This window comes from Lepidochelys kempii, chromosome 15 (genome assembly GCF_965140265.1).
Source record: "Lepidochelys kempii isolate rLepKem1 chromosome 15, rLepKem1.hap2, whole genome shotgun sequence".
Classification (NCBI taxonomy): domain Eukaryota; kingdom Metazoa; phylum Chordata; order Testudines; family Cheloniidae; genus Lepidochelys; species Lepidochelys kempii.
The window spans coordinates 11,963,888-11,990,469 of NC_133270.1; the positions used below are offsets into that span (position 1 = coordinate 11,963,888).

At 44.8% G+C, this 26,582-nt stretch overlaps 1 protein-coding gene across 5 annotated transcripts in view; it reads left to right on the forward strand.

Moving 5' to 3' along the window:
* The window catches only part of LOC140898814 (sodium/glucose cotransporter 1), an 84,677-nt gene extending 67,963 nt beyond the window's left edge, over window positions 1-16,714 (forward strand). For all 5 annotated transcript variants that reach the window (XM_073313267.1, XM_073313268.1, XM_073313266.1 and 2 more), the window contains 6 exons: window positions 1,234-1,341; window positions 2,203-2,353; window positions 2,989-3,157; window positions 10,729-10,944; window positions 11,925-12,027; window positions 14,270-16,714. In XM_073313267.1, coding sequence (XP_073169368.1) covers window positions 1,234-1,341; window positions 2,203-2,353; window positions 2,989-3,157; window positions 10,729-10,944; window positions 11,925-12,027; window positions 14,270-14,487 — 965 coding nt within the window. In that variant the 3' untranslated portion in view covers window positions 14,488-16,714. The remainder of the gene's footprint in view (window positions 1-1,233; window positions 1,342-2,202; window positions 2,354-2,988; window positions 3,158-10,728; window positions 10,945-11,924; window positions 12,028-14,269) is intronic.
* The last annotated feature ends 9,868 nt before the right edge of the window (window positions 16,715-26,582 follow it).

A 26,582-nucleotide genomic window follows, 5' to 3' on the forward strand; every position in this document is an offset into this window, starting at 1 on the left:
TGGGGTGGGGCTGGGGATGAAGGGTTTGGGAGGATGCTCGGGGCTAGGGCAGAGGGTTGGGGTGTGTGGTGGGGTTGGGGATAAGGAGTTCATGATGCAGGACTCAGGGCTGGGGCAGAAAGTTAGGGTGTGGGAGGATGAGGGCTGAGACTGAGGGGTTTGGGGTGTGGGAGAGGCTCAGAGCTGGGGCAGAGGGTTGGCATGTGTGGGGGTGAGGGCTTTGGCTGAGGGTGCGGGCTCTGGGATGGGGCAGGGCTGGGGATGAGTTTGGGGTGCAGGCAGGCTGCCCCGGGATGGGGCCAGAGAGGAGGACTCCCCCCAGTCCTCTCCCCGCTGGCAGCAGTGAACTCTGCGGGAGGGCCCCCCCCCCCCGGCAGCACACTCACCCCGCACCACTGTCACTGCACGTGCTCCTAGGGCCCCTCTCAGGTCCAGGAAGCCCCCTCGCCTCCCCTGCGGTGGGGCCGGGGATGGGGGACTGCCATCACATGTGCGCCGCCTCCTCTGCTGATGCCCCTCACTGTAGCCTCACTTGGGGGTGAGGGATGGAGCTGCTTCTTGCCCAGCATGGGGCAGGAGCGGTGACTGCAGGCAGGGCGGGGGCCCTGTGCTGGTGGAAGGTCCTGCCAGAAAAGGGAAGAGTCTGAGGAGGAAGGGCAGCCTGCCCTGCCACTAGTGGATGGGGGGAACTAGGACCCTGCGGTGGCAGTTGATGCAGGGAGGCAGCAGGGAGCTGCAGGGGAGAGACAGGGACACTGTGCTCCGGGACTGGGGGAGGTGCGCAGGGACAGCAGAAGGCTGGGGGAGAGACCCGGCCCCAAACATTGGTGGAGCTGGGCCCCCGGGCCCTGAATATTGCTGGAGCCCGGGCACCATGAGCCTATATAACTCGCCACCTATGTGTACAACAGCAGGCAGGAGAGCAGGTGACTCTGAGCAGGAGAGGGCCTTTCAGAGCACATGCTAACTTTGCCCTGGCCTCCTGTGCAGCTCTGTGGATACAGTTTTAGTGGCTTGACCTCAGCACCATCATCACTGGAAAGAGGTAATGCAGGAATGGAATTCCTTCCCACAGCTGCAGAGTCAAGCGTGAGACAAATAAAATAAATATTTGTTTATTTGGCAAATAAATCCAGTGGTTTAGCATGGAGATGGGTTTGGGAACTTCTCTTGATTTATGGGTAACTTGCTGCTATGACTCCAGCTAACCTTGTCTTGTTATCTTTTTCTTAGATACAGTGGCTTGTGTTGTGCCTTCAGAATGTGAGAGCTACTGTGGCACCAAAGTTGGCTGTTCAAACATTGCTTATCCAAAAATGGTGGTGGACCTTATGCCAAATGGTAAGATAGTGTTTTTGTGGGAAAGACATGGATGACGGATTAATAGAAGCTGGTTGTTGAGGGGGAGAGATGTCCCAGGGCTGGAATTCGGCTACCAGAACTAGGGACCTGCATTGTCATTTAGTCGATTAGACATCACTCGTTTCTTGAGTTATCAGGGCTCAGCTATCATAGGCCCTAGATCATTCCAATACACAGTTTATTCCTGTACGTGCCGTGCGTTATGATCAATGTGACCATAGATCCCAGATGGTTACAAACTAACCATGACAATGTTACTTATTTGCAAACATGAGGCAGTAAGATGCTGCTGGCGTTAGCCTAGTGTGAGAAATAAATCTGGCCTATATTTGCCAGTTATTAAGAGGCAGCTTCTGCAGGATCTCTGTGTTGAGGGATGTACTTCCGGTTCCTCCACTAAACTCACTGGTCTGGGAACAGAAAGTGCAGCCCTCCTGAAGTTATTCCTGGGCGGTGTTCTTTCTCTCCCAGTGACCCAGAGTCCAATCAGGCAGTATAAACGACAAGAGTGTGTTTTTGTGGGGGGGTGTCTCTGACCCCTGATGTTGTACACAAAGGACTCCTATCTGAGTAAATACACACAGGCATTATCTATCTCCTACTAGCCCAGCCTGGGTATTATGTGGTATTGTAAATGTTGTGCTTCCTGACCTAGAAGGCATCATTCTACTTATGTCCCAGTAGGGTACCATGAAGTTGTTATAACCTGGGCATACTTCAGTTATTAACAGATAGCTGGGTTGGGGAGGTCAGACCATGCACTCAAAGAGATGTCACTGATGGAGCTTTCCCAGTGACTGACCCTCCCCAGCTCAGGTCATGTCTCTCTCTGTGTTTTAGGTTTGCGAGGTCTGATGTTGTCAGTCATGCTGGCCTCTCTCATGAGCTCCCTGACTTCCATTTTTAATAGTGCTAGCACTCTGTTCACCATGGACATCTACACCAAAATACGATCCCGGGCATCTGAGAGAGAGCTCATGCTGGCTGGAAGGTAAGTGTTACTGCGCCCTTTCCCAGCATTAGGAACCTAATTAAATATTGGAGCACCACAAACTGCCCTTTAAGTGCCTTGATGAACAACCTTTCACTGAATGCATGTGATGCAGCAGTGACCTCTTGTGGCCTGACAGCTTAATCCCATGTGTGTCTTTCTCGATATTCTGTGGGGTAGTTTCCAGCCATGTTTCTTAATTAAAGATTAGTCGGAGGTGGCTGTTCCCTACAAATATCCCAGGGAATCTATTTAAATTTCATTCCAAGATGCCAATTATACAAAGCTACAGCATATTCACTAGCTATGCTGCAGATTTCTCTTTTATTCATCTTTCTCTGCTGTTTTATTGATTGCTGTATTTATAGGTGACTTCTTATTATAGGTGATTTTATTATTTTGATAGCAGAGTTCTCATTTTGGATTGGCTGAGGGATCTGGTGAGATCTCATTGCTGGTTGCTTTCCCCCCCAGTGCTGATGGTTAATTACTGTTATTTTTTGCTCATGTTTTAATGCTGGTTGACTAACGCAATGAATTGTTAAATTGTTGATTGGTTCATTGTGATTTCTGTATTTCTGATTGATGTTTATAAATAAGTGGCTAACAGATTTTGTTATTGATTGTATTTATAGGTTATTTATCTTAGCTTTAATTGGTATCAGCATTGCTTGGGTTCCTGTGGTGCAGTCAGCTCAAAGCGGGCAGCTCTTTGATTATATACAGTCTATCACCAGCTACTTGGGGCCACCCATTGCTGCTGTCTTCCTGCTTGCTATCTTCTGTAAAAGGGTCAATGAGGAGGTAAGTACAGGCTAGGAGAAGAGCTCTGTGTGCAAAAGTTCATAAAATACATTCATCTGTACACTGGGACAAGTGCCCTTCCTTGTTTCTCAATTTCTTTGATTCTCAATTTCTTTGAGGCTATTCCTGCTACGGCCCAGTGCCTGAGGGGAATTGTAAATATTGTGTAATGCTTGAGGGGCTCTTAGCTCAGTTGAGGAATCCTCATACTCCCCTTCCACCACATATATGTAAATGTGCATGGGTTTTGTTGGACTTTATTGGCTCCTAGACAGTTGTGAAGCTGGAACCACCTACCTTTTCACTGTGACTTATGCTGAAGGGATGATTTCTGGGAAACACTGCTTTAATGCAACCTTCTAAGTTTTCCATGGGTTCTGTCGGCTCCAACAAAGAAGGAGAAAGTCCTGTGGTTAAGCTGCTGTCCTGGAACTCATGAGATCTTGGTTCTGTTCCCAGCTGTGCCACAGATTCCCTGTGAGAACACAGGCAGGTCACTGAAGCTTGAATTTCAGGGGTGCTGAGCACTCAGAACAACTCCCTCAGAAGTCAGTGGGAACTGTGTGCTCAGCACCTCTGAAAATCACTCCAATCATAGCTCTGTAGCTCCATTTCCCCACATGTAATACTGAGGGTAATACTTCCCTATGGTCCCCATGAGGATAAATTCATTAATGTTTGTTAGGCGCACAGATGCGATGGTGAGGAAAGCCAATAGATAAACAAAATAACACTGTTTCCAGGTGAGACTGGAGCTTTCTAGTTACTCTGACTCCTTTCTCTGGAGATTGGTGGATATACTAATAGTAGTAGTGGTGGATATTTCCCAAGCAGGGATGTTCCATTTCCAGTCACTGCTTGGTTGAATCTCATGTAATGGATCAAATCCTGAGGTCGTGAGTAAAAATGGATTAAGAACTAGTAAGTTCCTCAGCATTTGGTCCAAAGCACACTCCTAATTAGAATAAATACTGAGATCAAGTAAAAGCAGAAGAAATTTGAAGCACTGCCTGGATCAAAGTCCCATTTTTATTAGTATCTTCCAGATTAGACTTTTCGGAAAGATTCTTATTTCTACTGTAAACAGAGTGTCTCATCTTGTCTTAGTCCAATATATTTCTGTCATTTTCTGACAATTTAACAATAATAGTCACACAATAAAATTTGTTCAAAGTAGAAAATTTCCAACAGGATTTTTAATTCTGTACCATTACTTGTCTCCTTTTTAGCCTATGGGCCAAATTCTGCTTTAAATGGCTGCAACTTGACTAAAGTCAGAGGGCTACATCTGCTTACTCCGGGAGTGACCTTGGCTCTGTATGTCTGTTGGTTTTGTTGTATTTAGGAGGTGCAGAATTGAGAGAGTCAGATAAGGTAAACACATGGATAGGGAAGGACAAATCTCTGAAGGTGGTTCTTTGAGTAGTGTCCCTATGGGTGCTCCACTGCAGGTGTGGTAGCATCCCTGCATCTGGGATTGGAGATCTTCCCTAGCAGTGCCCGTTGGGCCATACAGGCACTCCTCCCAGACTTGCACCATGAGCAGCATCTGTACAGAGCTGTGCGGTCCAACCGCCCTCCGTTCCATCTCAATTGCCTTGGTCTGTGACTGAATCCTTCGCAGAGTCTTGCATATGTCTTTACTGTCCTTCATAATACTAGTGTTTTTGCTACTATTTCTTAGTTATTAGCGGTTTTCTTAAAATTTTTAAAATTTCCTTTACCCTCTCTTACAAAAAATATAATTTTTCCTTTAGCTCTTTCCCTCCCGTTGTTTTTAGATTAGCATAGGTTTCCTTTTCTATGCCCTTCCCTAGCTGTCCCTACTGGAGCTATGCCCAGATCCTCCAGGTTTAATACGTTCTTCTCCTGTCATGAAGCCATCCCAGTGAACGATGGCTACTCATAGCTCACACTGTTTGGGTGAGAGGCACATATCACAGAAGTGCACACAATGTCTCAAATTGAAGGCTCGGTCCAGAAAGGACCATGAATTGAGGCAAAAATTTTAATAATGGAGAGCTCACTGCGACTAGCCTCCGACCATGGCCCCGATACCTCTCCTTCGTGGCAGTCACAATCAGCATGGTCATCAGCCGACCCCCACGCACCACAAAAAGAAAATCTTCTCTCTCACATCAAGAGGAGAAGAGACAGGCCCCCAGCTCACTCACCAAGCAGCCACTTTGGAAAAAGGCAACTCCCGCAAGGTCAGTAGCCTCAACATCTTTGGGGGAAACTCCTGGCTCCTGTGACCGTCCAGACACCTCCAGTCCCAGCACTGTTAAGATCCAAGGGCCCTAATAGGACAGGACCACAAACAGACACACAATCACTTGGCACTGAGACAGACATCAAAATTCTCCCTCAATGACTTTGAGTCCAATCGGTGCCCACTAAGCTCCTGGCACCATCTACTGGTTGTCCAGCAGAAGACACTTAACATCTGCACCATCGCTATCCATTATGTCTGCACAAATACGTATATAGCCATCGGTACCGATGATGCTCCTGCTGGTATCACAAGACTTCCGCTACCTGAGAGACCCAGTCATCTCTGACACTCCAGAATCACCGCTCTTCTGTACCAAGCTCCCAACAGTCCATATCACACACCGGACTCCTTCACCATCGAATACCGCTCCACCCTTCTCCAGCGAGGAAGAAGAAGAGGAGTACTCCATCATGCCTCACACCCCATGATCATCTCAAAGGGCTCCCCACACAGAATCATACTACTGCCCTTGATACATAGAGACCAGAAATGACCCAGGTGCTTGTTATGGACACTCCTGGAGGCAGCCCCAGGTGCCTGTTCCCCTACAGTGGCCTTGGGCTGCATATAGGTCACTCTTTTCCAAACCGCCTGTGGAGCAGAGTCAGACTGTAGGCTTCCTACTCTGAACCAGAATTGCTAGAGGAGCATGATGAAGAAACAGAGGAAGAGGTTACATCACCAGCCCACATCTCCTCGTCCTCCCACAATGAGGCCATCACCTCCAACATCGGCAGATGATTTTAAACAGTTCCACGAAATGTTCCGCAGGATTCTGGATTCTCTCCAGATCCCCCTGGAGGAAGTTAGAGAGCAACAGCACAAGTTGCTTGACGTCTTGCAGGCCTCCACATTGGCAAAGATTGCACTTCCAATCAACAAGGCCTTGTTGGATCCAGACAAGGTGATCTGGCAAACCCCAGCATTAATACCACCTATCTTCAAGTGAGTGGACAAGAAGTACTATATCCCTGCTAAGGGCATGGAATTCCTATTTTCTCATCCTACTTCAAACTCCCTCGTAGTCAATGTGGTGCAGGAGAAAGGATGACAAAACCATTCCAGGACAGCTCCTTACGACAGGAACTGGAAGAGGAAGAGGATTTGCTAATTGAGGCTCTCCTAGCTAAATATAACCATATGAACTATTCCAAGTTTCATGAGGTCAGTCAACATCTCCAGAGGACAAAAAGGAGCAGGTGGCGGAAGGACAACTTCTGGCCTGTTCGGCACTGCAGGCCTCTCTGGATGCTGCGGACACAGTGGCCCGCTCCATTGCAATATCTGTAGTGATGAGACGAGCTTCATGGCTCCATCTCTCAGGGTTCCCCAGGTAAGTGCAGACCACGATAGAAGATCTACAGTTTGAAGGATCTAAACTCTTTTGCTGAGCGCACTGATGAGTCCCTACATTCTTTAATGAATTCTAGAGTGACACTGAGTTCTCCTGGCATATATACACCAGCGCTGAAGAGAAGACTGGTAGATATCAATCTACTCCAAGATTTCGACCTCCTCCTTCAATGACTTTGAGATACACAATGCAGATGACAGAGACCTCCTCCAAAGCACAGACAGACATTGGCGCAAGCAACTTTACCCCACCCATCCACCTCTACACAACAATTTTGAAAATGTGGTCGAGGTCCTGAGATGCCTCCCCCGGTTCAGTTGCTGAAACCATCTCCAGTAATCCATCAGTCTGGCAACCGCTTGACTCCATTCTAGCCATCATGGTGACAAATCACCTCTGACAAGTGGGTCATGGAAATCATCAGCAAGGGACAGGTTTCAGAGTAGCAGCTGTGTTAGTCTGTATCCGCAAAAAGAAAAGGAGTACTTGTCGCACCTTAGAGACTAACAAATTTATTTGAGCATAAGCTTTCGTGAGCATCCAATGAAGTGAGCTGTAGCTCATGAAAGCTTATGCTCAAATAAATTTGTTAAGTCTCTAAGGTGCCACAAGTACTCTTTTTCTTCTATCAGCAAGGGGTATTCTATTCTGTTCCTCTCTCTCCCCTAACCCCCACCCCTCTTCCCTGTCTCGTATCAGGGACCCTTCTCACAAACATCTTCTACAAGAAGAAATAAACCACCTTCTGTGACTGGGTGCTATAGAACTAGTCCCATTCCAACACAGAGGGAAAGGTTTTTATTCCCACTATCTTCTGATCCAAAAGAAATCCGGCAGGTGAAGACTTATCCTAGACGTGAGGAACCTCAATAAGTTTATCAAACTACAATGCTTCAAGATGGTCACACTATCAACAATAATCCCAGCACTAGAACAGGGGGACTGGGCCCTCAACCTCCAAAACACGTACTTCCACATCACCCTTTCCACAGTGATTCCTCAGATTTCATCTGGGGTCTGACCATTATTAATAAAAGGTACTACCCTTTGACCTCTCTATAGCACCCAGGGTATTTTCCAACGTCCTCGCAGCAGTGGCAGCGCACCTTTCCAAACAAGGGATTGTAATATTCCCATACCTAGATGACTGCTTCCTCAAGGCTCCATCCAGATGAACCTTTTCTCAGACCTCAGCCACCAAATAAACATACGAAAATCGGTACTGATGCCAGTACAGCATCTGGAATTTATTGGGGCCCAACTGGATGCTATAAAGGCCAGAGCCTTTCTCAGAGTGCACAGATTTTCCACAATAATCAGCCCCATCTCCACTGTGAGAACCAGCCCAAGGAACTCCGCCAGGACTTGTCTACAGCTGCTTGGTCATATGGTAGTGGCCAAGTTCATGGTGAAACATGCAAAATTGCACATGCGCTGCCCTCAGGTTTGGCTACAAACACAATACATGCTCCACAGACATAGCCTAAACATACTGCTCTCAATACCAATCAAGATCAAGGACTCATTAGACTGGACACAACCCTGAAATGTCTGCATGTGGGTCCCCTTCCTCCAACCAACACTGTCTTTGATATTGACAACCGACGCCTCACTATTTGGATGGGCAGCACATCTACAGACTCACACAGTACAGGGCAAGTGATCCCCGGCAGAATCCATGTTGCACATCAACCTCCTAGAATTATGTGCAGTCTGCAATGCATGCTGACACTTTCTGCCAATAATCAGCAAAGGACCATAAGAGTAATGACGGACAACATTGTGTGCATGTTCTATATCAACAGATGGGGGGAGAGAGAGGTCCCAATCCCTATGTACAGAAGCTCTGAAATTGTGGAACTTGTGTATCCAACATGGCATCGACATCTCTGCCACATACCTACTTGAACATCTAAACACCATGGCAGACTCACTGAGCAGAAGGTTCTCACAGAACACGAGTGGGAGATGGACACAAGAACCCTACAACACACATTCAGTTGCTGGGGATTTCCGAACATAGATCTGTTCGCCACTCCCCAAAACACCAAATGCCCACAATTTTGCTCAAGAGCAGGTCTAGGTCACCAATCTCTCAGGGATGCCTTCCTCTATGGATTCCCACCCTTTTCCGTACCATTCAAAGTGCTCAACAAGATACAAGTGGAATGAGTGAGGATCATCCTCAGAGCCCCAACATGGCCACGACAGATATGGTATCCTAACCTCTTGTGCATGGCAGTCTGTCCACTGATTATGCCCTGTCGGCATACTCCCCCCACGCACCCACCCCCGTACGCAATCTTCTATGAAGATAAGGTCATGTTCTGACCTCACCAGTAGTTCTTACTCAAGATACCATCCTCATTCCATCCAAACCAACCTATCCACCTTCCCTTCCTCTTCCCTGAGCCACATGGTAACCAGCCCAAGGTCAGATGGGCACTAGCCTTCTACCTTGACAGAACCAAATTGTTCAGACAATGGCCACTTTTATTCCTCTCTATTGCTGAAAGATCAAAAGGTTCAGCTGTATCCAAACATCTTTTTACATGGATCTTGGGGTGCATCCACCTTTGCTACCAACATCACAAACTTCGGCCCCTATCTGGCACTCGATTGCTCTCCATATCAATAGCTTTCCTGAATAATGTGCTGATTACGGACATTTGTAGGGCAGCCACCTGGGTGTCCATAGACGCCTTCAGTCATCAGTACGTGATCACCCACAACATGGCATCAGGTGCCCTACTAGGACACCCAGGCCTGTCCTCCTCAGTAGAGATCATTCCCAGCCTTCCAACTAGGGGCACTGCTCTCCAGTCACTTACAGTGGAGCACCCATAGGGACACTATTTGAAGAAGAGGAGAGTTACTCACCTATGCAGCAACTGAGATTATTTGAGATGTGTCTTCCTATGGGTGCTCACTACTCGCCCTCCTCCCCACTGCTTCAGAGTTCAAACATTGACTCTGCGGCAGAGAAGGAACTGACAGCAGTTGGACCACATAGCGCTATATTGACGCCACTCTCAGCACGAGACTGGGAGGAGGAGCCCATGTGCGGCCTAACAGGTCCTGCTAGTGAAGATCTCCAATCCCAGGTGCAGGGATGCTATTGCATCTACAGGGGAGCACCTGTAGGGAAACAGATCTTGAAAAATCTCAGTTACTGCACAGCATGAGTTCAGATAAGGATCTAAAATGCTAGAAGCTCATCCGACAGTCTGCAAACTTCAAAAACAGCTTGAATGTGAGCTGTGCTGTGGGGGCAGAGGATTGTAATGATTTAATAGATTTTAAGGCCAGAAAGGAATTTTGTGATCATCTAGTCTAACCTTCATATCACAGGCCAAAGAATCTAGCATTTTTATTGGGACATGTCGAGGTTGCAGAGCCTTTTCTTCTAATGTCTGAGCGCAAAACTCATCTCATTCTTGAGAGATAATTTCTTTTCAAAACAAACACTGCAGTGCTGCTGCTCTTTTAAAAAAACCCTTGCCAGCAACCCAGCACTCAGGAGCAAACCTTGAATAACATAGTAGCGTGTACAGGCTAATCCTCCCAAGCCACCCTACAGTCACCCTACATTTGTAGGGGAGGGAGGCGGGGTTCTAAGGTGTGGTTATATAAAGAGAAGAATTATTTTTAAAGCCAGGGAAAGCACTTTGACCTTTTCAAAGGCTTTTGGAGATTCTCTTGGATTTCCTAGCCAGTACATGATGTGCATTTACACTAGGAGTTCAATTTAATAACTGGTTTGCGTCTGGTTAATAAGAAGGCTTATGTTCTCTCTGTTCTTAATCCCTTGGTGCTGTAGGTTGTTCACGTGTCCACTGGCAGTAGTGCACATTGCATTGACATTAGTAGGTTAAAGAAGGTAATGTATTTACATATCCACAACAGCTTTCTGATAAATCTGCCTGTTACTTTCTTTCGAAGGGTGCCTTCTGGGGCTTGGTTGTTGGGCTGGTCATTGGGCTGGTTCGAATGATTGCAGAGTTTGCCTATGGAACTGGAAGCTGTGTAAACCCCAGCAACTGTCCAAAGATCATTTGTGGAATTCACTACCTGTACTTCGCTATAATCCTTTTTGGGATCTCCACCATCATCATTCTGGGTATCTCATTGATAACTAAACCCATTCCTGATGTACATGTGAGTATCATTGTCTCTCTTGCTCTTTCACTTGCTCTCCTGCTCCCCGAGATATGGGAGATCTATGAAACCAGTCAGTCACTTTAATTTACACTGAAAGTAGCATTAAGTATATTCTACCCTTGAATTTTACATTATACAAATTACAAATTATATAGGATCCTCCTGGTTAACTGGGTTCAGAGAGAAGTTTTGCATCTTCCTCAGATTATTCCTTGGTCCAGATATCTCTGGAAATGGAGCACACTCTGCTAGGAAAACCAGTGCTCTGGAGAGTACTCTGTAACTAGCAACACCTTGGAGACATTATGTACAGTGGAACCGCAGTTTTACAAACACCAGAGTTGTGCATTGACCAGTCAACCACACACTTCATTTGGAACTGGAAGTATGCAATATGGCAGCAACAAAGACACACACACACATACAGAGCAAATACAGTACAGTACTATATTCAGTGTAAACTACTTAAAAAAAAAAAAAGTAAAAAAAAGATTTGACAAAGTAAGGAAACTTTCTTTGCTTGTTTCATTTAAATTAAGATGGTGAAAAGCAGCATTTTTCTTCTGTGTAGTAAAGTTTCAAAGCTGTATTAAGTCAATGTTCATTTGTAAACTTTTTAAAGAACAACCCTAATGTTTTGTTCAGAATTACAAACATTTCAGAGGTGTTCATAACGCTGAAGCTCTACTGTAGTGCAAAAATATGCAATAAGAAGGGAATTTGATTTCTGAGACACACACACAATAGATGGTGCATTTTGTGCATTGTAGCAAAGACTTAAGGGATGAAGGTGTTAAGAAAGGGAAAGAGGAATAATCTCCTTCACTATCTGTCCCCGGTCTTACGAGAACCTTGCTAATCCCTGAATATTATTTAGCAAACATTCATGAGAACCCCAAGTCCTAATCTGATCTCAATGTGCTGGTCTCGGCATTCTAAGGCTTGCAGCTTTGTAAACTCATTTTGATTAATGGCAGCTTTACCGCTTGTGCTGGTCTCTGCGGAACAGCAAGGAGGAACGTATTGACCTGGATGCAAATGAGAAGACTGAGGAACCTGAGAGCAATGATGATGTATCAGGTGATTTCTGAATAGCATTCTCTTTTAAGATCTGTGGAAGCCATCAGTGTATTTGAGGTTCCCAACTTCATTCCTGAAGAAACAGTGAAAGTGCCCTGTACTCTCATGAAAACTCAGATGCTAAAGGGCTAGTAGGCAGAGTTAATGCACAGATTTTTCACCACTGTCCATTAATTGGATCTGGTGTAGATTGTCCGTGAAATTAATTACAAGATGACAATCTAGTTCCAGTTGATTTTTGTGCACAGCACAAAAGCCTTCATGTAATTAGGTGAGAAGCCCAGGGCTAGAACAAAATGGGGTGGTACAGCTCAGGAGTGATGTGGTTGCAAGAGTTGTGTGTGGGCCTTATACTTTAAAGGACAGAATGAAGATGCATTTGGAAGTGGTGTGTAGGGGGGTATGTTTTGGAACAGCAAAGGTGGTGTGCACAGCAGGGTGAAGGTGTTTTGCCAGAACTGCATTGGGAAATTTACACAAAACTCTGCCTGTCTCCAGGCTCTGACACAAAGCTCACTTCCACAAGGTTGAAAGCATCAGTGAATTCAGCCATTTAATAAAAAAGAGAAATAATACAAAAAAATTTGAATAAGCAGATGTAAACCCTGCACAAATCAGTGACCTACTTCTCAATCTCAGGCTGAAGAGACATGGCTGGTGTCTCTATCCTCCAAGGCCTGTGCACACCATGTAAGCGGGGCAAAGTTGTCTTAAATCAGCCAGAGACAGCTGGTGGAGAATCCCCCCAGCAGGAGATCTTTCTGCAATCAGAAAGTTGGAGCTGCCTCCTACACAGCTGCCCTCCCTAACCTTACCCCATGTAAGGGAGAGAGGGAGCAAGTTGGAGAAAAGGGAAGGAGAGTGGATGCGGCAGAGTGGACCTTTGCTGTGCCAGATTGTTCACTGTTGTAAATTAGGGCTGTCCTTGTGCAGCCTTGACCCAGGGTGCCCCATATGGCTCCCTGTGGCCCCTTCCTCTCTCCCTACTCCATAGCAGCACAAAGAATAAGGAGATGTAGTTAGAGAGGGCCAGGAGGTGAAGATCTGGCCCATTACTCTGTACCCAACACTTTTCAATCCTGTATGTTTAAGTATTTATAATGTGCTTGAATCAACTTAGTGATCTCTAGCATTTGTGAGCTACCATTATTTTCAGCTATGTCACTGCAAACTGAGAACAAACAATTAGTGAACTGGAAAGCACAGGGGTTTGTAGGGTTCAAAATTATTAGCAATAGCTACAGAGCAATTTGGTGATCATAAATCACTCACTTTGCATGTCTGCTGTGGAATCATAGTGTTCATCTGATCCTACAGCCCCCATCTCTCCTTAAGCATTTTTCATCATTAAGACCACAAATTGGAGCTGTTATTTCACTTACGAGAGGCTCTAAAGCAGCGCTTCTCACAACAAATTTTTTGGTGGCCTCAGAGTGCAGCCACCAATTCTTGCTGGTGGCTGTGCTGACAATTTTTCCTAAAATAATTAACTTTTGGAAAAACAAATAAATATGCACGTATACATGTCCAAATCATTGTATTTTATTTATGTAGGGTTTTATTCCAGACTCAGTAATAAAAATAATTTACAGTTGTCTGTATTGTTTACTGGACCTAAACAGAATAGAAACACAAATAAGGCACTTTGCGTGTTCTTGTCTTTCTGTTGTTGTTTGTTGTTTCTTTTTCTTTTTTGGTTGCGCTTTTTCCCCCCCTAAGACTTGCTAGCTGGTAAGTCTTCTGCTGTGAAAAGTGGTATTTGTATGTTTGTTAGTATCATTTTCACAGCAGACTTACTCAGTTCCCGCAAGCCCTGGGACAAATTAAGTCTTGGATGGGGAGGTGGGCAGAGAGGCAGCAGGGCCCAGTGATGATGGTGGGGGTGGTGAGCCTGGTTCCGGAGACTGGAACCAGAGCCTGCCACTGTGTGGATGGAGCATGAAGCCTGCCTCCCTTGCCCCCAGGAAAGTGGGGAATTCACCAGTTGCCTGCACCTCCAGCGTTTGTGTCTCTGGGGGTTGTGGGGGCAGCAGCCCTGGGAGAGGGTTACTGCTTTGTGGGACCCCCCCCCTCCCAATCACAGCACAGGAGGCTGTGGCCGCAAGAAAAGGCCCTGATGGCCGCATGCGAAAAACAATGCTATAAAGAATACTCTGTATCACTGAGACCTTGTTTTAATGCCAGTCTTATGGAGCCACATACACCACGTTACTTGACCACTGTGCTCTTTTTTCTATCACAGAACAAGGTGATGAAGAGCAAGGATGCTGTAAGAAGGCCTACAACTGGTTCTGTGGCTTAGATCAGAAAAAAGGTCCCAAACTGAGCAAAGAGGAACAGGAAGCAATGGAGAAGAAACTGACTGACACTTCTGAGAGGCCAATCTGGAGAAATGTTGTGAACATCAATGGCATCATTCTTCTGACTGTGGCTGTATTCTGTCATGCCTTCTTTGCATAAATCTCATCTCACAATCCAGAGTTTACATGAAGGTCTAATTCTACTCCCTTTTCCTTTTGAAGTTGCACTGTATTCTTCAAAAGAAATTATGCTTTCTAAATTATACAGTTAGATATACTTATGAGGCTTGTACAATGAGATTGTATGAATAAGTTGATTTATTCATTGGTTATATGGTGGTAAATAAACATCTATTGGCTAAGGAGCAGGAGTACTGAAGTCCCAAAGGGTAGAATTTTAATCCCATACATCAGGGAGAATTTAGTAAATCTCTCTTCTTATGAAATACATTTCACAGCTCAATTTCAGAACATGAGAACCAGGGCTGGATGAGCTGCATGGAGTTCATGATTTTGTAAACTATTTTGGGAGACTGGTGAAAATTTCTGTGCCATTTTCCCAAGGTGATTTTTTTTAAAGTTCAGCTATATGAAAGACTGTGCTATGGATTTAGGATAAATTAATCCCCTCAAAATAAAGGCTGCCTTAAGTGAGTTCCCCATAGATGACATTTTATTGATGTATTCCTTTGATACAATAGCTATTTTTAATAGCCCTTTTCTCTCTCCATTCTCTGTTCCATCTATTACATTGTTTTTAGTGGATTTTTTTCTTCTCTCCTCTTTTGTCATTCTTTCTCCTGTGTGGAATATGAACCCAGTACCATCTGAATTTAACTTGTGTACTTGTGCTATTTGAGTGGGTTTGAAATTAGGCAAACTAAGTCTGACCAGCTCTAATAAGAGTTGTGGTTATGCCTGACTCTTCAAGATTAGCTTCAAAGGTTCCAACGCAATCTGAGCATTTAGTTTAATATGAATCTCTGTTTAAATGTGAAAGCTTTATTTATAAAAATATATTCATGGTAGTTGTGATTCCCTAGCTTGATGTGTCAAAATTAGACTCCATTTATATTAACTGCGGACCTCCATTTTATAAGAAAGGCACCAGTGTTCTCTTAGTTAATGGATTTACTACCTGGTAATTCTGGCTTTGTGTCTTGCTTCCAAGTACACTAAGACATTACAGTATTTTTCCTGGCAAATTACGAATCTTCCTTCTCTGATAGTTTCATTAAGTAATTTCATTCATGCCGTGAAGTAAGACTGTTACGCTATAGTTTCGCCAAGGAAAACAGTCACTACTCTGACATCATGTAAACCATTCCAATTGTCTTCATCTTGTTTGGGAGTATGAAACCAGGCTGAGACCTTGATGAAGCAATGATAGGGTTGCCTACCTTCCAGGTTTGGCCTGGAGTTTTCCAGAATTGGCATCAATCTGCTGGTGACTACTAAAAGCAATCCAGGAGATTTTAATAGGATATTTTACGAAAATGACATTGTCATGTTGGAAAAAAATATCTCCTGGGATAGCTTCAGTCAGAGTTGGCAACTCTAGGCAATGACCATGGCTTGGGTCTCAGAGACTAGTAAGAAGCTATGGAGAGATGTGTGATACTTCAGTTCCAGGCTGAAAAGTGAAACCAGAACTTTTTATCACCAAATTCATCTTCCCAAGAAGGCACATGGGAAATTCCCAGTTGCTGCAGCTAATCCATATTACAGTCCTTTTTGTTTTGTGTACCACAGCTTCCTGCAATGTCTCAATTCAGTGTAACATGCATCTTCCTGCAGTATTCTACAGCACACTGCACTGTGCTGCAACATGTAACAAGCAAACCAATGCAGTCTTTCTGAAGCATGCTGCACTGTTGCAAATCCCTATTACTTTCATGACACACTGTCTTCTGACAGAATATTGCTACTTCAGATGAGTCCATAGCAAAATGTGCTGTCCTCTTACTGCATCAACTTTGAAGGTTGTATGTATGTATGTATGTATTAAAATGTTTCTAATGTGTTTGGAGACCAGAAAGACAAGAGTTCTTTATATAACACAACATAAAATGTAAAATATTAAAAAAGTTTCTTGATCAAATGCTGAAATCAAATGCCTTCAATATGGGTAAAATTCTGGCCTGTCCTACACAAGGGCATTAGGGGGTGAAAGAGTCCAGTTGCATCATCCCAAATAGATGGCAGTTACAAACAGTTATTCACCTAGACACTCACCCCACAAAATGACACTTATAGAATGCGTAAAAATGCAGCAGCACAGAATCTTCCAGCAATCTCAAGGGACAAAAAGTTTTCAACATGTATTGTGGGTTTAGGGATTATTTTAATCTGGGCATATACTCTGAATAACATTTTATAACACTGAAATCTAACAATAAATGGCTTTTGTGGTTATTAAATGCTGAAATTAATCTGGGGTATTTAATCACCTATAAGAGCAATATACAGCTTCCTTAAAATTATTGTGGGAGGAGGAGTGCCTATGGTATAATCAATTCAAAAGGGCAATGCCATACTGAAGACTTCCTGTTTGCAGGAGGAGGTGGAGCTGAGGGAAAGATTTGCTTTTGTTCAGCAAAGGGATGCTGAATCCCTTCTTGCCTGTATTAGATGAGTTTGTATGGGAACATTTGTGGAGATATGAATAGTGCCCATAAACTGTTGCATTGTCACAACAAAACTAATATTGTTACCAGAGAGCTGCCACACTTGATTTGCCTCAACTGTTTCACTTCTAATATTCAGTCTCCTACCCTTGGGTCTCTTTCCCCAAAATATTCAAAAGCAAACATTGTGTATAACACAATCTGGAGAAACATTATGTAGAATACAATCTGGAGAAAATATGTTGAAAGATGATCCTTTAGAACATTGTAGATAATACTATAATTTCTTTGAAAGTTGGTCAGTGTTAAAGGTGCTGTTTCCCAAATCTACTATTGTGAAAGTACAGTACCAAGAGATAAGACAGCTTCTATAGTAACTACAGTATTTGTTCTTTATGGAACAGCAGATTAACCTGCACACTTATGGTTTCTTTATCCATGTACTGTCCTTTCACATATCTGGAAACTGACTTTGACTCTGTTCTGTTGGTTGCATTCCCTTGGCATTGTAGTTGAGATGGCCTCGTGTGCAATGGGAAGTAAAAGGAATATTGAAAACTAAAAGCAAAACATTATTTCTAGAAAGATTTCAAAACCGATCATTGTCTTTTAATACACATGTACCTTGCAAGATTTAAAAGTTCTAGCAATAATCTCCCAGGATTTTTTGTTAAAGTGATCATAATTTTTATTAAGACTTGGTAGGTCTACACTGAAAACTTTTGCTGGTAAAACAATGTTGATTGGGATGTGATTATTTTTATGACATTTCCATGCTGATAAGAGCCCTAATGTAAATGCAATGATACAGGCAAAAAGATGTTTTTGGTGGCATAACATATTCTGTTTGGGGAATTGGTATAAACTGTATGGGCAAAAGCATTCTTTTTTTTCCCCAGCAGAAGCTGTGTCTATGTTAGGAGAGTTTGCCAGTATAGCTGTACTGGCAAACCTTTCTAATGTAAACAATGCTGAAGAAGACAAAACCTACAGCTTGGGGAAAAATGTCCCTTTTACTGAGAGATTCAATGCTTACCTTTTATTTATGTGTTAGGTGTGAGAGCAGGTTTCTATGCCATATCTACATTTGAAAACTCCATCAATAGTGCAGCTCAACTGGTGAGACCAGTAGTGGAAGTGGTAATGTAGACAGGACTCATGTGCTTTTACCACCTTGTAGTGTAGCCGTACTTGCTGGTTAAAAATTCCCATGTCCTGTCTACACTACAGCTTCCACCATTGCTACCTCCAGTGGAGATGTACCAGTGGTGAAATATGGCTAAGAAAAGGTCTTAGTGATCTGGGCAGGAGGACCACATAGTCTCTGAGGCTACTAATATGCAGTATGCATCTTTATGAAAAGTCTCTGATCAGCTCCAGAAAATTAAAAGAAAAGGTAATCAATAAACAAAGGAAAATAATGAGTAGGATAATGTAGGCATTAACATGGCAATGAAATGTCTTATTTCACAGGTAAATGGAAGATTGTAAGATGTTGATATTGGATAGGGTGACCAGATAGCAACTGTGCAAAAACAGGCTGGGGGTGGGAGGTAATAGGCGCATATATAAGAAAAAGTCCCAAAAAACAGGACTGTCCCTTTAAAAAATGGGGCATCTGGTCACCTTACTATTGGACAATGACTATTTGTGAAAGAAGTGCAATGGTCTGTCAATTCTATAGATGTAAAAGGGACAAACACTGAGAAAATGTCAAAGGGGAAGGAAAGTCAAAGAAGAAAATATGTGAAGTAGAGAGAGAGAAGGAAAAAATGCAAGCAACAGAAAAATAAATGTATTCTCAAATAAGAACAGCCATACTGGGTCAGACCAAAGGCCCATCTAGCCCAGTAACCTGTCTTCTGACAGTGCCCAATGTCAGGTGCCCCAACAGAAATAAACAGAACAGGTAATCATCGAGTGATCCATCCCCTGTCGCCAGTGATGAGCTGCCAAAATCTTAACAACCGGTTCCCTATAAAAAGTTCTGGTTTAAGGGATGTGCCAAAGAATGTATTTTTTGTACCAGTAGGGTTACCATTCCTCCATATTTTCCTGGGAGGAATTTTTAAAATTTAAAAATATAAATTTAAGAACCAAAAAGTATGACATGTCCGGGAAAATACGGACGTATGTTAACCCTACCTAATTTTCTTTTTTAAAAAGATGGGCCTGAACTAGAAATGAGCTCTGTTTCACATGTGTGTGGGTCCCTGTCACTCCCTGGGGGTGTGCTAGGGTGACCAGATGTCCCAATTTTGGGGTCTTTTTCTTATATAGGGTCCTATTACCTCCCACCCCCTGTCCTGATTTTTCACACTTGCTGTCTGGTCACCCTAGGGTGTGCACATGTGTGGATCCCAGCTGCTCCCTGCCCCCCCTCATTGAAGCAGGTGTGCAGGGGTGGCTGGAGATGGGCTGGCTGCAGGCAGGGGGTGCAGGGCTGGCTGGAGGCAGGGGCTGGCTGCGGGCAGGGGTGCAGGGCTGGCTGGAGGCAGGGGCTGGCTGTGGGCAGAGGTGCGGGGTGGCTGGAGGCAGGGGCTGGCTGCGGGCAGGGGGTGCAGGGGGTGGCTGGAGATGGGGGCTGGCTGCGGGCAGGGGTGCAGGGCTGGCTGGAGGCAGGGGCTGGCTGCGGGCAGGGGTGCAGGGCTGGCTGGAGGCAGGGGCTGGCTGTGGGCAGAGGTGCGGGGTGGCTGGAGCCAGGGGCTGGCTGCGGGCAGGGGGTGCAGGGCTGGCTGGAGCCAGGGGCTGGCTGCGGGCAGGGGTGCAGGGCTGGCTGGAGGCAGGGGCTGGCTGTGGGCAGGGGGTGCAGGGGGTGGCTGGAGATGGGGGCTGGCTGTGGGCAGGGGTACAGGGCTGGCTGGAGGCAGGGGCTGGCTGTGGGCAGGGGGTGCAGGGGGTGGCTGGAGATGGGGGCTGGCTGTGGGCAGGGGTACAGGGCTGGCTGGAGGCAGGGGCTGGCTGTGGGCAGGGGGTGGCTGGAGATGGGGGCTGGCTGTGGGCAGGGGTGCAGGGGGTGGCTGGAGGCAGGGGCTGGCTGTGGGCAGGGGGTGGCTGGAGATGCGGCCTGGCTGCAGGCAGGGGGTGCAGGGGGTGGCTGGAGATGGGGGCTGGCTGCGGGCAGGGTAGTGGGTACTCATAGGGCGGGCGGCTCGGAGCAGCGCAGCAGAGCAGCCGGGGACCCACTAGGCAGCAGCGGCAGCCCCAGGGCCAGGAGTCGGGGGAGCAGGAGCAGCACCAGGGCTCATGCCCAGGGCCAGGTGGCAGCCCACGTGGCTCCTGCAGCACAGCGCCCCCGGCGGCCGGAGGAGAATTACACCATTTCCCAGCCAGAGCTATCAAAGCCTCAGCGCCCCCTGCAGGGAAGCGGGTTAACAACCAGTTCTAAAACTGCTTCAAAATTTAACAACCTGTTCGTGCGAACCGGCTTCAGCTCACCACTGCCTGTCACTCATTCCCAGCTTCTGTCAAACAGAGGCTAGGGACACCATTCCTGCCCATCCTGGCTAATAGCCATTGATGGACCTAACCTCCATGAATTTATCTAGTTCTTTTTTGAACTCTGTTATAGTCTTGGCCTGGACAACATCCTCTGGCAAAGAGTTCCACAGGTTGACTGTGCGTTGTGTGAAGAAATACTTCCTTTTGTTTGTTTTAAACCTGCTGGCGCCTATTAATTTCATTTGGTGACCCCTAGTTTTTGTGTAATGAGGAGTAAATAACACTTCCTTATTTACTTTCTTCACACCAGTCATTATTTTATAGACCTCTATTATATCCCCCCTTACCTAAACTGAATTTTGTTCTCTCTCCAGGGAACTGTTCTAAAATGTATATTAGTGGAGTCTAGCACTACAGCATCACCACCTTAGAAAGAAATATGGACAGTAAAATTAATAATAAAAATAATCAACACTAATCTAGCCTGGTGCTGATTTCCTGCATGTTTGTCCAATTGCAGAAAAAAAATGGAAGAGTAAAATGAATGTGTGTGTGTGTGTGTGTATAGGTAGAGTATGCAGTACAGTGTGTGTATGTGCATGTGTGTTATATAATGTGTGTGCAATACACCAGCGACATAGCTCCTTATACAAAGAGAGCTGTCTAGCAGACAGAGCAAAGAGGAGAAAGTGAAGTTCTCCAATGAGCATGCTTCCAGCACTGCCTTTCCTCTTCCTAAGCAGCAGCACATTCCCAGCTATTCCCCTAGAGAGCACGTGTGACAATCCAGGCTCTGTCTCCTCAGATGGCCAATCCCGAAGTACAATGCCTCTGCAAGTTAGCAAGCGCCTCAGACCTAGAGAGCTGTGCTCTACAGTGTGGTCCTCCTTTCAGTGTACTCTAGGGCTACCACTTTTGAAATGTAACAAAAAACAGCCCCCTTCACCCCACTCTCCTGCACAAGGCAAGCCTGCCCCAACCCCATCTCCCAAACGGAAGGCAACTCCGTGACCCCCACATTCAACAGCCACATATAGTATCTAGAGAGGAAACACGTATAGGTAAGATTGATAACATTGCAGGTCTACTCACTCTGATTTAATCTCTCTCTCACACATGCCCAGTGTGCTTGTGTTTTAGTGGGCAGCCAGCTGCTGTATTTTCAACACTTTCGATCTGTTATTGCTTAAACTGCATAAGTGGGAACACTGCAGCATCTTTAGCTGGGCACACAAACTTTTAACATTAGATAGCCCAGTGTATTGGGATGATAAAGCAAATCTTTAGACCTATGTAAAAAACCCTGGCAGATTACTTGGTTTTTTTTCTGGCAAATCCATATTAAAAATTCAGCCAGGCTGGTCAAATACCAGCCAGGCGGTAACTCTAGTGTACCCCCACCTTCTGTTGACTTAAAAAAAGGCTCTGTCCCTGTGACTCCTCCCACTACAGCTAGCAAAAGACTCCTCCAGTCCTGTCCTTTCTGTGTGATCACTAAACACCTCCCTGTCTCACGCCAGGGGACCACAGGACTCAGACAAGTGCTTCTGTTTTTTTTTTTTTTTAAAGAAGAAAATGGAAACAAACAAATTTTCTCCATCACATGGGCTTTTGGTTTAATGCCTCTGCAGCTGCTGTCTAGCTTCTCCAGCTAGACACTGGTGTGAAAAAGGGCCACTGGAGAGACAGGGAAGCTCTAGTGGATGTGAACATTGACACTGATGAATTGAAGAGGTGGAGGCTCCCTGCTTGCCTGGCCGTGAGGAGGTAAGTGAAATGCTCGGCATTTCTCTCTGGCTCTCTTAAATCAAATTAAGGATTAGCATAACTCTCTCCTCTGTTTTCTGCATAGGAAGGAATTTGAAGAAGGGAGGAGGGAAAGCTGTGATTTTGAAACAATAGAGGAAGGTTTTGCTGTCTGAAGGCACAACTGAATGTCACTGTGAGCTAGAAATGTTTTACTGCGTGGGGGAGAAAATTAGTAAGGGGTTAGGGAAAGCTGCTGATATAGTGAAAATGACCTGCCCAAGGGATACTGGCCTTGTGTCCACTGCCCTTAATGGAGTTACTCTGGATTTATTTCAGGATATCTGAGAGCAGAATTTGGCTGATATTTTATAGCCCATATTCAAAATTCACCCTCTTAAATAATCTTTCCAGAGTCAAAGAACAGTGGCTATAGTCCAAATTTCAGTTTATCATTAATATAAGACAAGCACAGTTGGGAAACTCTGGACTCAAGAGCAAAGAGACTGAAATTTCTTCTCATCCCATGTGGTCCCTAGGGAAGAAATACTCTGCATATGATAGGAGAGGACCCAATTCCATTCTCATTTACTCTCATGTCCATCTGGAATAACCCCAGTTAGTTATTTGAGTTACTCCAAATTTACACAATTGTAACTGAGAGCAGAATTTACTCCCTAAAAAAGTACAGTGAAAGAACTTCACTTTTTCAACTGTCATTTTTAGTTTAGAATGAAGAGCATTGAAAAGTGCTGTCCATTAATTTGGGCCATCATTTTCCACTTTCCTTAGATTTCAGACATATCCTACCATAAAATCTTTTTTTAAATCACAGCCAACAAAACTGATGCCATAATTTCAGAAAGAAACAGCTTTCCATGACATCACCTCCAGAGGTGCAGCTCACTTGATTATTTTTGATAGCTCAGCAGAACCTCAAATCTTGCTAGAGTCCCATATCAGAGTGGACATGTATTTTGAGAGTTTAATCATATGAATAATTTATTTAATAATATACAATCCAACCCTACAAACACGACTGCCCCAAACCTCCCCTATTTCCACGGCCTCAAACCCATTTCACTGAGGGGGTTATTTCCCCTCTGAGCTCCTACTTCACATGCAGCATAGCAAAGACTGAGAAAGAAGAGAGAAAAGGAGTACTTGTCACACCTTAGAGACTAACCAATTTATTTGAGCATAAGCTTTCGTGCGCTACAGCTCACTTCATCGGATGCATACTGTGGAAAGTGTAGAAGATCTTTTTATGTACACTCAAAGCATGAAAAAATACCTCCTCCCACCCCACTCTCCTGCTGGTTATAGCTTATCTAAAGTGATCACTCTCCTTACAATGTGTATGATAATCAAGTTGGGCCATTTCCAGCACAAATCCAGGTTTTCTCAGACACACGCCCCCCACCACACACACACACAAACCCACTCTCCTGCTGGTAATAGCTTATCTAAAGTGACCACCCTCCTTACAATGTGTATGATAATCAAGGTGGGCCATTTCCAGCACAAATCCAGGGTTTAACAAGAATGTCTGGGGGGAGGGGGGTAGGAAAAAACAAGGGGAAATAGGTTACCTTGCATAATGACTTAGCCACTCCCAGTCTCTATTCAAGCCTAAGTTAATTGTATCCAATTTGCAAATGAATTCCAATTCAACAGTTTCTCGCTGGAGTCTGGATTTGAAGTTTTTTTGTTGTAATATCGCAACTTTCATGTCTGTAATCGCGTGACCAGAGAGATTGAACTGTTCTCCAACTGGTTTATGAATGTTATAATTCTTGACATCTGATTTGTGTCCATTTATTCTTTTACGTAGAGACTGTCCAGTTTGACCAATGTACATGGCAGAGGGGCATTGCTGGCACATGATGGCAGATATCACATTGGTGGATGTGCAGGTGAACGAGACTCTGATAGTGTGGCTGATGTTATTAGGCCCTGTGATGGTGTCCCCTGAATAGATATGTGGACACAGTTGGCAACGGGCTTTGTTGCAAGGATAGGTTCCTGGGTTAGTGATTCTGTTGTGTGGTATGTGGTTGCTGGTGGGAATTTGCTTCAGGTTGGGGGGCTGTCTGTAGGCAAGGACTGGCCTGTCTCCCAAGATTTGTGAGAGTGTTGGGTCATCCTTCAGGATAGGTTGTAGATCCTTAATAATGCGTTGGAGGGGTTTTAGTTGGGGGCTGAAGGTGACGGCTAGTGGCATTCTGTTATTTTCTTTGTTAGGCCTGTCCTGTAGTAGGTGACTTCTGGGAACTCTTCTGGCTCTATCAGTCTGTTTCTTCACTTCCGCAGGTGGGTATTGTAGTTGTAAGAATGCTTGATAGAGATCTTGTAGGTGTTTGTCTCTGTCTGAGGGGTTGGAGCAAATGTGGTTGTATCACAGAGCTTGGCTGTAGACGATGGATCGTGTGGTGTGGTCTGGATGAAAGCTGGAGGCATGTAGGTAGGAATAGCGGTCAGTAGGTTTCTGGTATAGGGTGGTGTTTATGTGACTATCGTTTATTAGCACTGTAGTGTCCAGGAAGTGGATCTCTTGTGTGGACTGGACCAGGCTGAAGTTGATGGTGGGATGGAAATTGTTGAAATCATGGTGGAATTCCTCAAGGGCTTCTTTTCCATGGGTCCAGATGATGAAGATGTTATCAATATAGCGCAAGTAGAGTAGGGGCGTTAGGGGACGAGAGCCGAGGAAGCGTTGTTCTAAGTCAGCCATAAAAATGTTGGCATACTGTGGGCCCATGCGGGTACCCATAGCAGTGCCGCTGATCTGAAGGTATACGTTGTCCCCAAATGTAAAATAGTTATGGGTAAGGACAAAGTCACAAAGTTTAGCCACCAGGTTAGCCGTGACATTATCGGGGATAGTGTTCTTGATGGCTTGTAGTCCATCTTTGTGTGGAATGTTGGTGAAGAGGGCTTCTACATCCATAGTGGCCAGGATGGTGTTATCAGGAAGATCACCGATGGATTGTAGTTTCCTCAGGAAGTCAGTGGTGTCTCGAAGGTAGCTGGGAGTGCTGGTAGTGTAGGGCCTGAGGAGGGAGTCTACATAGCCAGACAATCCTGCTGTTAGGGTGCCAATGCCTGAGATGATGGGGCGGCCAGGATTTCCAGGTTTATGGATCTTGGGTAGTAGCTCACGAAAGCTTATGCTCAAATAAATTGGTTAGTCTCTAAGGTGCCACAAGTATTCCTTTTCTTTTTGCGAATACAGACTAACACAGCTGTTACTCTGAAAGAAGAGAGAGAAACCATTTCTAGAGATGGTCTTGCCATGACTAGAGCCAGCCAAATTGCTACGGATCACATTGTCCAACAGACCCACCAAAAGGCAAATTTTCAGAACTGATCTCATATTCTAAGCATCTATTTTTGCACATGTAAATGTCTGTGCTGACAAAAGTACAGGCGTGTTAGTTCCCCACTGTCTAAATCATGCAGAGAAAACAAACTACCATATTTACATGTTTCAAAAATTGGCATACAACTCTGGAGGCCAGTTGTAGGGTTGAAAATTTGCTTCTACATATCAGGGGGACAAACTCAATCTGTCACTGCAGGCATTAACCATGATGGAGGTTGCTGAGAAGCTGAACATGATTAAGTTATGACCGTCAAACAACAATGATTGTAATCAGAAAAGTAATAACTATTTCTTAAATCATTAAACAGATCTGACTATGTCCACATGACAGGTACCCTGAACTAGGTAATTTGATATTTTTGTGGCAGGTCCAAAAATTAGCAAAGCATCTGGCTTGGCACTAGCTGAATTAAATCCCATTTACACTTTAACATTGAATCAACTTTGTGACTTGTTAGTGATATAGATGGTTCTTTACTACCCATGTCAGCTAATCATGTCCTTGTTAGTGGCCTAGGCTGGCAAATTATTTTCTTCCTGTAACCAAAACAATGTTATTTTATTGGTTTCAGAGTAACAGCCGTGTTAGTCTGTATTCGCAAAAAGAAAAGGAGTACTTGTGGCACCTTAGAGATTAACCAATTTATTAGAGCATAAGCTTTCGTGAGCTACAGCTCACTTCATCAGATGCATATCGTGGAAACTGCAGCAGACTTTATATATACAGAGAGAATATGAACCAATACCTCCTCCCACCCCACTGTCCTGCTGGTAATAGCTTATCTAAAGTGATCATCAGGTGGGCCATTTCCAGCACAAATCCAGGTTTTCTCACCCTCCACCCCCCCACACAAATTCACTCTCCTGCTGGTGATAGCCCATCCAAAGTGACAACTCTTTACACAATGTGCATGACAATCAAGTTGGGCTATTTCCTGCACAAATCCAGGTTTTCTCACATCCCCCCCACCCCCATACACACACAAACTCACTCTCCTGCTGGTAATAGCTCATCCAAACTGACCACCCTTCAAGTTTAAATCCAAGTTAAACCAG